Source organism: Scophthalmus maximus, chromosome 17 (genome assembly GCF_022379125.1).
Source record: "Scophthalmus maximus strain ysfricsl-2021 chromosome 17, ASM2237912v1, whole genome shotgun sequence".
NCBI classification, from domain to species: Eukaryota; Metazoa; Chordata; class Actinopteri; order Pleuronectiformes; family Scophthalmidae; genus Scophthalmus; species Scophthalmus maximus.
In genome coordinates, this window is record NC_061531.1 from 6,024,248 (window position 1) to 6,036,435 (window position 12,188).

At 46.5% G+C, this 12,188-nt stretch overlaps 2 protein-coding genes across 3 annotated transcripts; one reads left to right on the forward strand and one right to left on the reverse strand.

Annotated features, from left to right (window-relative positions):
• Positions 1-23: 23 nt before the first annotated feature.
• Positions 24-5,726, forward strand: LOC118288232 (epithelial membrane protein 2). Of its 2 annotated transcripts, none has more exons than XM_035614093.2 (5): positions 24-175; positions 2,103-2,190; positions 3,040-3,148; positions 4,163-4,303; positions 4,424-5,726. In XM_035614093.2, exons 2-5 carry the CDS (start codon positions 2,113-2,115, stop codon positions 4,582-4,584), a joined length of 489 nt encoding a protein of 162 aa, XP_035469986.1. In that variant the 5' UTR covers positions 24-175; positions 2,103-2,112; the 3' UTR covers positions 4,585-5,726. The 2 variants fall into 2 exon arrangements, with proteins under 2 accessions (XP_035469986.1, XP_035469987.1); XM_035614094.2 differs by having other exon boundaries at positions 107-175; positions 2,108-2,190.
• Positions 5,138-12,164, reverse strand: LOC118288231 (germ cell-specific gene 1-like protein). Its single transcript, XM_035614092.2, has 6 exons — positions 10,914-12,164; positions 10,048-10,361; positions 7,681-7,728; positions 7,394-7,558; positions 7,188-7,299; positions 5,138-6,723 (listed from the first exon to the last, which is right to left on the reverse strand). Exons 2-6 carry the CDS (start codon positions 10,340-10,342, stop codon positions 6,252-6,254), a joined length of 1,092 nt encoding a protein of 363 aa, XP_035469985.1. The 5' UTR covers positions 10,343-10,361; positions 10,914-12,164; the 3' UTR covers positions 5,138-6,251.
• Between the last annotated feature and the right edge of the window lie 24 nt (positions 12,165-12,188).

A 12,188-nucleotide genomic window follows, 5' to 3' on the forward strand; every position in this document is an offset into this window, starting at 1 on the left:
GAGATCAAGTGAGCGAGAGGCACGTCTGGGGTGTGGACTTGAAGAAGAGGGCAGGGCAAAAGTGGGCGGACTGGTCGTGTCCAGTGTTTGTGCATTTAGACTCTGAGTTCGAAAGTATTCTCCCTCGAGTGCAGGAGGAATTACACTTGCAGAGACAGACAGCCGACAGTCAACAGTAAGTCAAAGACTCTTCTTCTGCTCTTTTTTTATTATCATTATTATGATTCCCTCAGTAATTTTGTCTTTCTCCACGGTCGGTTAACAACACGAATCAACACGATGCTGTTTGTATAGGAGCTGCACAGCAGTTGTCTTTTTTAAAACTCTTTTTTTAATTTAGAAAAGCCATTCATAAGTGGCTGGTGTGCAATGGGCAGGTGTGTGCGTTTGTTGCGTACTTCTCACGTACCTGTTCACCTTAACTCTGCCACTGAGTCACAGTAACTCAGGAGGGGCTGCTTTAAAAAAAATGCTTTCCCGCAACAGTTTGTGTACTCAAGTGGCAAGATGTTAAATTGTGTAAAGGTACAGCACTTTCCTTTCCCGCTTGTTTTTGGTTTTGTTTATTTCCCCTCTCAAATACATCCTCAGCCACATGTGTTCTATTTTGCGAAGAGGAAAGGGGCCACATCCAGGCCAGATCTAAAATCCCTGACACGTCTTGAGTTTCCAGGACTGGTTTTCGGAAGACTCACGATCTGTTTTAAATTAAAGCGTCCAACTGCTGAGCTTTCACTTGTTTGACCCCCCCCCATCCAGAAGTTGTTGATTTAAGTTGGATCATCTTGCACGAGGCAGGGCTCATATCTCATGGCGCTGCGGGCAGAAATGATAGAGATATAATATTTACAAACTCAGTGGCTCTTTCAGTAGCACACGAAAGATGGGAAACACTTTGTGTGGGGCACGATCACGATGTATCAGCGTGCCCCTTGGCGTCCATGTCTGTATATGAGAGTGGTTGCGTGAGAGAGAGAGAGAGAGAGAGAGAGGGAGAGGGAGAGAGGGAGAGGGAGAGGGAGCTGGCGAGCATGTGTGTGTGTGTGTGGACCCAGCCCTTGACCACTCCTTTAGCGTGGAGAGAACCAGCACATTCCAGATGTGCCTCTTCCTCAGTTCACACCCAGTGCAGCGTCCACACTGCATACGGCCACAGACAGTTCATACAACACAGTACAAGGAAGTAGTCAGCACCAGCTACTGATCAGATCTCTGATCTGATTGACAGGTCAGGACAAGAGCCACCTGCACTGGTGAAATGCAACGATTGCAGTTGCAGCAATGAATCCCGAGGAAGAGCGAAAGTTTATTTGCATTACTCCTAAGTAGTTTGAGCCACGGGCTTCAAGGCTGGAGCCAGCGAGGGCGAGGGAATGGCGCGTATTCTCTACAGTTATTTCAAGGAGTGGCGTTCTCTTGGAAGACAAGCCCAAACTCATCTGCCCGTCGTGAACGAAACGCTCACTCCCCCTCGTCACTACTAGGGTGAAGGGATTAACTGGTTTGCTTTGCTGATCTTGGTACAACAACGCTCCACTGCGGCCCCCCCCCCCCTTACTCTCGATATGAACACACGGCGCTTCTATTTGCAGGGATTTCACAGGGAGCGCGTTGACTGTAACTCAAAGTAATTAGAAGTTGTGAAAGCCACGCCCTGAGCCAGTGCCAGGTTCTGGTCTTGTATTGAATGTGTTTTATGAAGATGTGTGTGTGTGTGTGTGTGTGTGTGTGTGTGTGTGTGTGTGTGTGTGTGTGTGTGTGTGTGTGTGTGTGTGTGCGTGCTTGCATGTTTGTGAGTCTGTGTGCTTGGGGCTGTCATTAATGGCTCCCTGTCTTCACCATGCAGGAAGTGTGGCGCCTTTGTTGTAGGCCATATTTGATTGTGTGTGTGTGTGTGTGTGTGTGTGTGTGTGTGTGTGTGTGTGTGTGTGTGTGTGTGTGTTTGTGTGTGTGTGTGTGTGTGTGTGTGTGTGTGTGTGTGTGTGTGTGTGTGTGTGTGTTTGTGTGTGTGTGTGTGTCTCGAATGTGCGAGTGAGTTCTCCAGCTGTATTCATACCGCACCAGAGAAGTGGTGTAACGGGTTTTCTCCTCCCTCTCCGCAGCACAGTCACCATGCTGATCCTCCTCGCTGCCATCTTTGCCCTTCACATCCTCGGCGTCATCCTCCTCCTGGTGGCTACGATTGACAATGTAAGTGGGACTGTGGTTAGCCCTTTCATGGCAAGAGGTTTATCTCAACATACCTGTTTAGTGCTCCACCTGCACACACACACACACACACCTCCATAAACACAGCTACGCGGCCTTACAGCCTCGAGGCAAAATTGCAACAGAGTAATCCCCAACTTCCTCCCGACTGTTAAGATGACAGCGGTGAAGAGTTATGAGCGTCCCTAACAAGACTGGCCGCTAACCCGTCTCTCATCGTCCACATGTCAGTGGACCACTGTTCTTCCACATATTCGACATTTCCGACTGACAGCTGGGCCAACCACGGGCCCTGTCACCCGGTGCCACAGAGTGCACCTGTTGCAGAGCAGACGAGGTGTCAGTCAGATGCATTGCCTGCACACGCACGTCTACATACGTGACATTCTTGCCTGCGTTTCAGTGAGTGTTGCGCGCCAGAATGCCAGCAGAAGAGTAGACCTCCCTGTGATTGTCCTCCTTTTTTGCCTGCAGCTCCCCTCCGCATTCATGTCAGAACACAGAGTTTGCACGCACGCGCACGCACACACACACACACACACACACACACACACACACACACACACACACACACACACACACACACACACACACACACACACACACACACACACACACACACACACACACACACACACACACACACACACACACACTTCGAAACACTGCTGCTCTGTTTACAACTGGCCATATTTTGAATTCTCCTCATTTTTTTCTGACGACCCTTGTACTGATTCATCCGTTTTCCACCAGCACCAAAGACGGGTTGTTTACATTCATGCAACAGTTGCATCACAATTGTAAAAAGTCACATTTTGCCCTTCCCCTCAGGCCTGGTGGATGACTGACACCATCTCCACGGACGTGTGGGCCCGGTGGATTCTGGAAAACGGAAAGTGGAATTACACCGATCTGCCCACAGGCTCACACTACCCACAAGGTAACCCACTCCAACATGGAGCCGTGTTTACTTCTCAATAAAACAGAAGTTTGCTGTCAATTTCCTGCCACACTCATACAAGACTTGGCGTGCCTAGTGCTTCATTTATTCCAGGCTGGAGTAACTACCGTTCATTAAAAACGTATAAAATATTCATGTGTAAATCGCCAAAATCAAATTTCTTTTTCTAAGACGCTCATTTTCAAAGACGCTCTAAAACTTTAAAGTCTAACCTGCTCCTTCAGATGCAAAGTGGGCGTGGGTTTGATTAGGTTTGAATGGCAGCGACTGAACGACGCAACGACTGTCATCGAAGCATGAACGTTTCACCCACATGTATGAAATTTGGTAAGCTCTAGCAACAGGCCAAGACCGACAAAAAATTCCGTTGAAGCCATGGTCTAAACCCAAAGGGAAGTCCGCCATTTTGAAAACAATGGGCAATGATCGCCTACCTTTTTTGCCATTTGCCAACTTCTTATTTGTAATCAAATTGGGGACACATAATAAGTGTGGAGTAATCCGCAGTATTGTTTTGCATTGCAAATCCAGACCAAAGAGAGGAAATTATGAAGGGAAACAGAAACCAATGAGTTATGTCTACCGCCTGAGCCTCAAGGTTAGCGCTATATTGTGACCTTTGACCTTCAAAACACACAGAATGGAACTGTTGTTTGTCTTGACATGGCACCATAATCGGCATGTTTTTAAATCCTAAAAAGTTTGGGACGTTTGAACACAACACTTCTGCCATTCACGACTGTGAACTAACCAGATTTTTAAAAGGCGTTTAAACCTCGGTGTTTCCTGGGCGTGTCCGTATGATCGCCCGCGCACACACACACACACACACACACACACACACACACACACACACACACACACACACACACACACACACACACACACACACACACACACACACACACACACACACACACACACACACACACACACACACACACACACACACACACACTGTGTTGATCTCCCTCTCTCTGGCTCCCCCTGCAGATTACCTCCAGGCAGTACAGGCTAGCTCGGTCCTGGCTTGCATCTTCTCCATCCTGGGCATCTTCGTGTTCGTGGCCCAGCTCTTCACCCTCGACAAAGGAAAGAGGTTCACCATCTCCGGCATCTTTCAGTTGCTCGCCTGTGAGTTATCTCTGTGTGTTTTACACCAGTTTTCTTCCCTGGACTGTATCATCTCTCTCTCTCTCTCTCTCTCCTCTCTTACTGCCCTCACTGATGGCCTTGTTGTTTGCTTCCCTCCAGGCCTGTGCATCATGATCGCAGCCTCCATCTACACAGACCGCTTCCACATCGACGAGAAAGACGGCTGGTACGGTCACTGCTTCATCCTGGCGTGGATCGCCTTTGCGCTCACGTTCATCTCCTCCATCGTTTATTTTGTGCTACGCAAAAAGACAGCATGAGAGGGACACTAGTGCTCGCTCCAAACCAGCCCACCTCCTTTTTGGCTGGATCTACTCTTTCGGCGAAAAATCTGGGCTAAGTTGGGTTAGAGTTTTTATGTTAGCCTGTTTTGGACACCAGATTTGAGCTGCTCGTGTAAATTCAGCCACAGATATAGCAGACCTGTTGCTCCTATTGAATACATCCTAACTTTGATTGAGCCTGCTTTCAGATGATCGGGGTTTCAGTCTTTTGGTTATTTATGCAGTGAGAGGCAAGTTCAATCAATCTCTGTATGTATTTGAGTGCATTTTCAACCCGGAGTTTGGCCTGGACCTCTTGTGGGCAATTTAGGATTAAGGATATGTCTTATGTAGTTATCTGAACAAGAAAAAGGCCTTAATGTTTATAAGATGATATGATAGATAAAGATCTGACATTGTGTCTGGCTTGTAAGCAAAGCAGGTTGAAGAGAAAAACCTGTGGTCTTTTTTATATTGTACATTTATATAAGGATATGAGTGTCAGATATAGAAAAAAAAGGTGTGAGTTTATGATTTGAGTATATTGATGTTGTTTTTTCCTCGATATTGTATTGTTGGTATTGTCACCTGCTCTGTTCTGACTTTATATAACATGCCACTAATTAAACAGAGTGTACTGTAACTACAACACAATGCCCTCGGTTTCCAAAGTGCTTGGTAAATCTGTGCCTGTATTTAAAGTCCATATACATGCCACGGGTAGATGTGTGTTCACACCGAAATAAAAGTGATAACCAGTGGAACTTTGTCAAATGTATTGACCTCCACATTTGTGAGAATTGCAATCATTTGTATTCAGCCCAACACAACAATACTTGACCATTTGAAGTTACACTCATGCATACTATGAATCGTGAATCAACTAATAAATCCAAGCATATACCAGTAACATATAGAGCTTTCATATCATTTTGGTCTAAACAGCTCTCTTTCTACATGATGTGACAGAAAGGCAACTGCTTTGACTCTTAAAGTGTGAGATATAATGTGTAAATATGTTCTGTTTCCGATGATGATCCATATGTCTTATGATTTGATTTTTCCTTTTTGCTACCGTTATTTCTCATTATTGGTGACAATGATTTTTACAATATTAAAACTTGATTTTCAACCAGTTATTGAAGCTGTTACTTTTTCTTTCCCATTTGTCTTGAGGACGAGAAAACTGTAAATTGTTCAATTGTGTTAGACCCCAGTTTTTCCAAGTTCAACACCAACAACGCGGCTACAAAATTCTTGTTTGCATTGTTTAAAAAAACAACAACGAGCCTTATACACATTCACACCAGCTGCCCTGTTCAACCACAGGGAGGACAGGAATGCAATTCAAACGTGGAAAGGGGAATTTCTTCATGTGTTTATTTATGGGTTCGTGCTGTTGTTGTTGTTGAATTGAGCCTCTAGGTTCCACTGGAATTGCCAAGAACATATATCTCTGTGGTGTATAAATCTCTCTCAGTGGTCATTCTCCTGCCTCTACATTGCCTTTTTTTATTAGAACAGAGTGATTATGATCAAAACGAATTACTCCGTTGAGTCACTGGACTGCAATGTACTGTAAATTGAGAGCACAGGACAACCATTGACCTGCAATGCCAAGATGAGCGTAGGTCCCCTGGAAGACTTCCGTCTGCGGTAACACTTCAAAGTGGGCTGAAGTCCTCTGGTTCCAAATGGTTCCCCTTGTGTCCCGGCAGGGTCACGCGGACCGACACTGATGGTCCGGGTGAGGGAGATGGAGAGGGGAGGGACAGGCGGTGGAATGGGGACGAGGGCGCCGCATGGGAGGGGGGAGAAGGGAAGGAGTCCGAGTGGGGGAGAGGAAGAGAGTGGGAGTGCGTGAGCCTTGGAGAGGCGGCCGGCAACTTCGCCGACAGGGGCTCATAGTAGGGAGACAGGTGGGAGATCTGGGGGGGAGGCGGGGGACAGGCCAGGGTCATGGCTGGGTTTGGAGGGGTGTAGTAAGGAGCCGGTGGCGGGAGCCCCACAAAGTTGAAGGTGCAGGGGTTGAGGCCAGAGCTGCACCTGGGTCCCACCATCAAGACCTTCTTGGTGTAGTTGTTGAGAGTGGAGACACCAGCTGACATGCAGACAGTGAAGGCTAACCAGGCCGCACTGAGGACGGACAGAGAAAGAGAAACAGGGGTTTGGCGTCTAGATACATGTGCAGAAGATGTGTGCACGTGTCAGCAGATATGGGTCGGGCGCGTTGGGACTTCAGGAAAAAGGCACAAACTTGGGAACACTGGAAGAGGATGCTTTTCTCTCCGAGAGCCTGGAACCGTGTGACACACTTTTACATAAATCATGATAAATGGTGGTTGGTAGGATCATTTGTCTCGAAACTGATTAAAAGATAAGTATACCCTCAAAGAAGATTTTCCATATTCACTCATTTGTGAGTAAATGCACAACCAAAACCCGCAATGCACTAAGTCCAGGCCTGACAGAGAGTAGCTAAGTGGATCCTTGTGACTTTCAATCAGGCCCTGTGTGCGCGTGCATGTGTGCGTGTGTGTGTGTGTGTGTGTGTGTGTGAGAGAGAGAGAGTTTTAGTGTGGAAAATACTGTAAACTCACTAGAATGCCCAGGAGTAGCCATAGCTGTGAGGTTTGAAATCTTCTGGTCCCATTGAGACAGTGGCCTGGAAGACCTGCATGAACATCATGTGACCCACCATCCCAAGCAGACCTGGGAAGATAAAGGGAGGGGTATTACAGATCAACCTATGTCGTCACCAGTCACTCGAATTGAAATATCTTTGTGAGAAATCGCGGTACCGTACCTCCCAAGACTGTGAAGACGGCGGCGAAAGCATTGAGCATTTGGCCCCAGCGTTGTGTGGAGGGGAACCAGGCCCTGATGCACAGCTGCACAGACAGCAGCGTGCAGCTGATCAGCAGCAGGCCTACATACATGAGCTCCAACGACAGTGACAGCCACATCATCGCTGCGGAGGGAGGAGAAGAGGCTGAGCACAGACACAGATGAGGACAGGGATCCCAAACAATCAGTCACCCCGAGAGCAGGGTGCACACAAAAAATGCAGGAAGCGCCAATCAATCCATGTACCTTTTTCTGATCCCGGGGTCAAAGTGTGAAACCCCCGACACTTCTCCTCTAGAAATCAAAAGACAAAAAGGGTCAAGGAAGCCGCAGTGTAACCTCAAGGACAATGAATCGGCGTTGTTCACAGAGGAGATGTGGCTATTTGCATTCAAAAGCTTTGAGCAGAGACCTCAGCTGGTGATTTGTGAAAGTAACTAACTGCAGCGGGGACATTTCACAGCACTCGGCATCACTTCTCCGCTCCCTCCTCCAGTCTGTGCATGTTTTATATTTAAATGACCTCTGCAGTCTAATTACTTTTGTGAATAACCAGTGTGAGGTAACGGCTTGCACAAAGTGTTTACATGGCCTGAAGTAACCCGACGGTAGATTATAAGATTTGTTCGGTGTAAATGTGGAAGGATGGGGGGGGGGTCTACAGGGAAATTCTTGGTATCGCAAAAAAAAAAAAAGACTTTGTCGTTGCGTCTCACTGCGGCGCAAGTGGCACCGGAAAAAACAGACCCTACCAGTCTCAGCTGTCAGTTAAGCTTCTTTGTGGCTTGTTTACCAGTGTGTTTACATGACAGCTGCAACGATCAGAGCATCGCATCAATTACGGTGGTCCGGAGAGCTCAAGACACTGAGACTGACGAAAACAGACTGTCTGCAGTATGGTGCTGAGCAGGTCGTGTACGGCGGGTTTTCAGAGCTACTGCATTATGAAACAGCTTCCCGAGGCCAAAGGTGACACTGAAGACTGAAACGAGGATAGTGAACCAAAAGGATAAAACAAAACAATGAGCTGAAAGTCGCTAAAAAACTTTAAACAGCTGGTGATAAATGTCTCTGGATTCATCACTACATTTAGTCGATACAATGTTAACGTACTATAGCTGCTTTAAGGAAAATAATATTGCATTCCATTATGCAATATTAATGTAAAATATTGAACAATATGGAATTCTTCACATTAAAATACACTACTATCGCCAATACATCTCCCTATTGACATTTTTACCACTGCCAACAATTAGGTACCAACCATGAATAAAAAAAAATGCTGGATGTTTTATGTGACTAGCCTGTGACCCAGAAGAATTCTGGGAGCTCATTTCATTTGCTCTGCCAGAATACGGTCTGGATCCCCTGGCTTGGGAAGTGATTTCCCTCCGGCAGAATACTTGCCGATCCGATCGCAACCGATGATCTGATAGTGGCCGGGGTTTATACCGTGACGCGTAGAGAAGCGACTTTTGTAAACAACCAAGGCGGCCGCTGATGAACGAGCATTTGACTAAAGGGACCCGATATTTTCAAATGTCTCCCCCAAAAGTGGCAACAGTCGTTCACAGACACTGTGGAATCCTCATCGCCGACATCTCCCCTCTGCTCCGGTCGGTTGACATTTTTGCATCGCTCAACAGACGTCACATGATCCGTTGCTCTATAGGTCTGTCCGATTGCGTCCGTTGGCAGCGCCTCTTGGAAATCGAAAATGAACCGAGAGGTCCAGGACTAACGCGCATTTGAGCATTAGTCTGGCTACTCCAGGCTCGTAACTGAGTGACCACGTTAGTCAATAGAAGCTTTTGTCTGAGCTTCAGAATCATTTAAAAATCAAACCGTTAAGACCAGTTGCAAATCGGCTGCGAATGAAACGGTGAAAGCCCAGCTGATGTTTGTGAATCCTATTAACCTTTCTTTCTCTCTCTGGCTTTCGTTTCCATAATTGAGTCATGCTGTTGAAGTCTAAATCTCAGCAAGCAGAACACACACTGGTGATAATCCTCTTTGGGCTGAGCACATAACCCCCCACCAACACACACACACACACGCACACGCACACGCACACACACACACACACACACACAAAGTGACACATGTGAGACCTCAATTCGTATTATCAACTTGCATTTCCTCCCCTCCTCTGCCTCCTGTGGCCTACTCCATTGTCTGTCACACCAGTTGCAGCAGTTACGATACAAATTGTTTCACTTCCTGCTGCTGTGTGGATCCTCATCTCACCTTGGGCACATCCTCTACCACACACGCGCACACAGCCTGATAAGCACATGCCCAGAGGAAAGCTTATGAAATCCCTTACAATGATACTGATTGAATACTGCCTCTGTAGCATCACGGGCTGTGTAATTGAGTTTCTGTTAGTGTTCTCTCACTTATCCAGGGTCACCGGTTACTTGTCTGTGCTTTTATTCTGTCCAAAGAAACTGAGGAATTAATGGGAAATCATACTGCAGCGCCCTGGACACTCACATTTTCACCTTTTTTTAGGCACAATTGCAACCAAACCACGCATGCATCATTAATTGTCCTCAATATTTTTATAATCTGTCTTGCATTTCTCTACCTATGTTCCTCCTCTCTCACCCCACGCGTCTGTGTAGATGTTCTCCTCACAGGTGACGAACAGGCCAGTGTGAAAGGTGGGGAAGACGAAGCGGTCGTCGCCCGTGTCCCAGGAGAACAGCACGCTGGAGGAGTTGGACACGCCGGGGACGGGGATGCAGTTGCTGTGCTTGGTGGGCGAACACAGCGGCTTGGGCACCTTCTGCTTACCCACGCACCAGTTGGAGGACAGCAGGGCGACGCCGCTCAGGAAGAGCGACACGACCGTCTGGATAAAGGAGAGGCGGGGGGAGCGCATCTGCTGCAGCAGCGCCATCGCGCAGGGCTGGTTTGGACTGGTGCAGGAAAGGGAGGGAGACAGGGAGGCAGAGAGATGGTCAAACTCCCAACAGTAATGTTCAAGGCTACTTCACTCAAGTAAAGGTAATGCATGTGAAATGTCCGACATTTAACAAGTTACGACTTGTTAAGCTACTTGACTTCAGGTACACCTCCACTCCCGCATGTCACTAAAAATACCAGCTGCACGTTAGTTTGGTTGCCAAGGAGATGCAGCTCTGCCCAATCGCCTGAGATGACTAGTGAGATGTTCAATTAGTGAGATGCTCAGTCACATTTGAAGAATGAAAAGAGTGTGACAGGAAAGATCAGCATACTAGTGGCAATTGGTGGGAAGACAGGACGATTAAACCCTTAAATGGATAAAGCTGTAGACGATGGATGGATGGACAGGACGACTTAATCAGAGGAAGACATGTGAAAATTGCTGTGACCGTGGAATCCTCTCCACGAGACAGATTCTCAAATGAATACCTCTGAACATTTGGCGTCAGGTAGTGAAGGAAATGTGAATGAAGGGGAAAGAAAAAAAAACCACACACACTCACCCCCTCAGACTTCTCAACTCTGTTCTCCGCTCCCTCGCCGAGGTGACAGAAACATCCGGCCCGGCTCCGTCTGCGCTCCCTCTCACTCCCCATCAGACAGCGACAGTGATGGAGGATGTTGGCCGTCACACTGACCTCTGTCAGTCTTTATGATCCGACCCCAGCGGTCAGACACAACTGTGAGCACACACACACACGCACACTTCTTCCTTAATCCATTGGTATAAATCCAAAACAGACAACTCTGCTCCATCTGTTTTCATTTTGATTCCTAGACTTATTTTTGATCCATTTTCATTCATCTCCCCTCTCCTTATCAGCTCCCTCGTCCGACAACTTCAGCCTGCAAAAGCATGCAGCTCTGTTTTGATGTGTAAATGGCCACAAGTGATCTTGACAAGGTGAATAATTGTGGCAAATACACAATATTACATCCACAACATTGCTCTGCACTGCCATAGGTGGGCAGAGGTCGTGACCCCACAAGAGGGGCCGTGAGAGAATAGGTTATTTAATAAATGCAGTCAGCTGCAGTCACTTTACTGCAAAAAGGATTTTATGTTGTCGCCGGCGGATAATGTGTCACGTCAAAATGCATCATATCCTAATTAATTTGGAGGCCGTTGAATATTTTTGATTTCATTTTTCATACGGTACTGTCAGTTTTCACAGTGGTGTGGCTGAGTTTGCTTTCATGCCACTACCGCCTGGAACCTTGAGAGGAAATTAATTTATTCTGTAAAGTTATTTAAAAAAAATAACTTATTTAAAAGTTATTTAAAAAAAATAACTTTACATTTGCATTTCACCTCTTCCTTAGCAACTGTAGAAGTAGCCCTGGTTACGATTCCCTGTTCGGATCCTTAGGAGCTAAATATATTACATTTTATTAAAGAGCATTTTCGTTTGTGACGAAGAAAAACCTCATGAAAAATGTACACCATCTCATTGTCACTACGTTTAAAAATCTGCTTTCATCTTTCCTTTCATGACCATTGAATTATTATCATCTATTTGAACGATAAAATCAGACAATTTGGTTTTAACATTCTATTTTTTGATTTCTAACGCTGCTCTAGTTGCTTCAAGTCTAATTCACCGCAGCTTGACAGTTTTATAGGATGTATACTGACAGAAACACAGAATCCTTGACCTGGTACAGTTTCAGACTGAAAAGGATGCATTCAGGCACAGTCTGAAAAAGTCAGAATGGTGTGATGCCCTTCGCACAAAGTGAAAAGAGGAAGAGGAGAGGATGGAGAGAGAAAGTGTGCA

Coding starts and splice junctions, on each gene's coding strand:
- LOC118288232 (XM_035614093.2), top strand. CDS start 2,113: ATGCTGATCCTCCTCGCTGCCATCTTTGCCCTTCACATCCTCGGCGTC. Junction 2,191..3,039: donor TGGTGGCTACGATTGACAAT/GTAAGTGGGACT, acceptor CCTTCCCCTCAG/GCCTGGTGGATGACTGACAC. Junction 3,149..4,162: donor AGGCTCACACTACCCACAAG/GTAACCCACTCC, acceptor CTCCCCCTGCAG/ATTACCTCCAGGCAGTACAG.
- LOC118288231 (XM_035614092.2), bottom strand. CDS start 10,342: ATGGCGCTGCTGCAGCAGATGCGCTCCCCCCGCCTCTCCTTTATCCAG. Junction 7,729..10,047: donor CATCTACACAGACGCGTGGG/GTGAGAGAGGAG, acceptor TTTGATTTCTAG/AGGAGAAGTGTCGGGGGTTT. Junction 7,300..7,393: donor CGTCTTCACAGTCTTGGGAG/GTACGGTACCGC, acceptor TTATCTTCCCAG/GTCTGCTTGGGATGGTGGGT.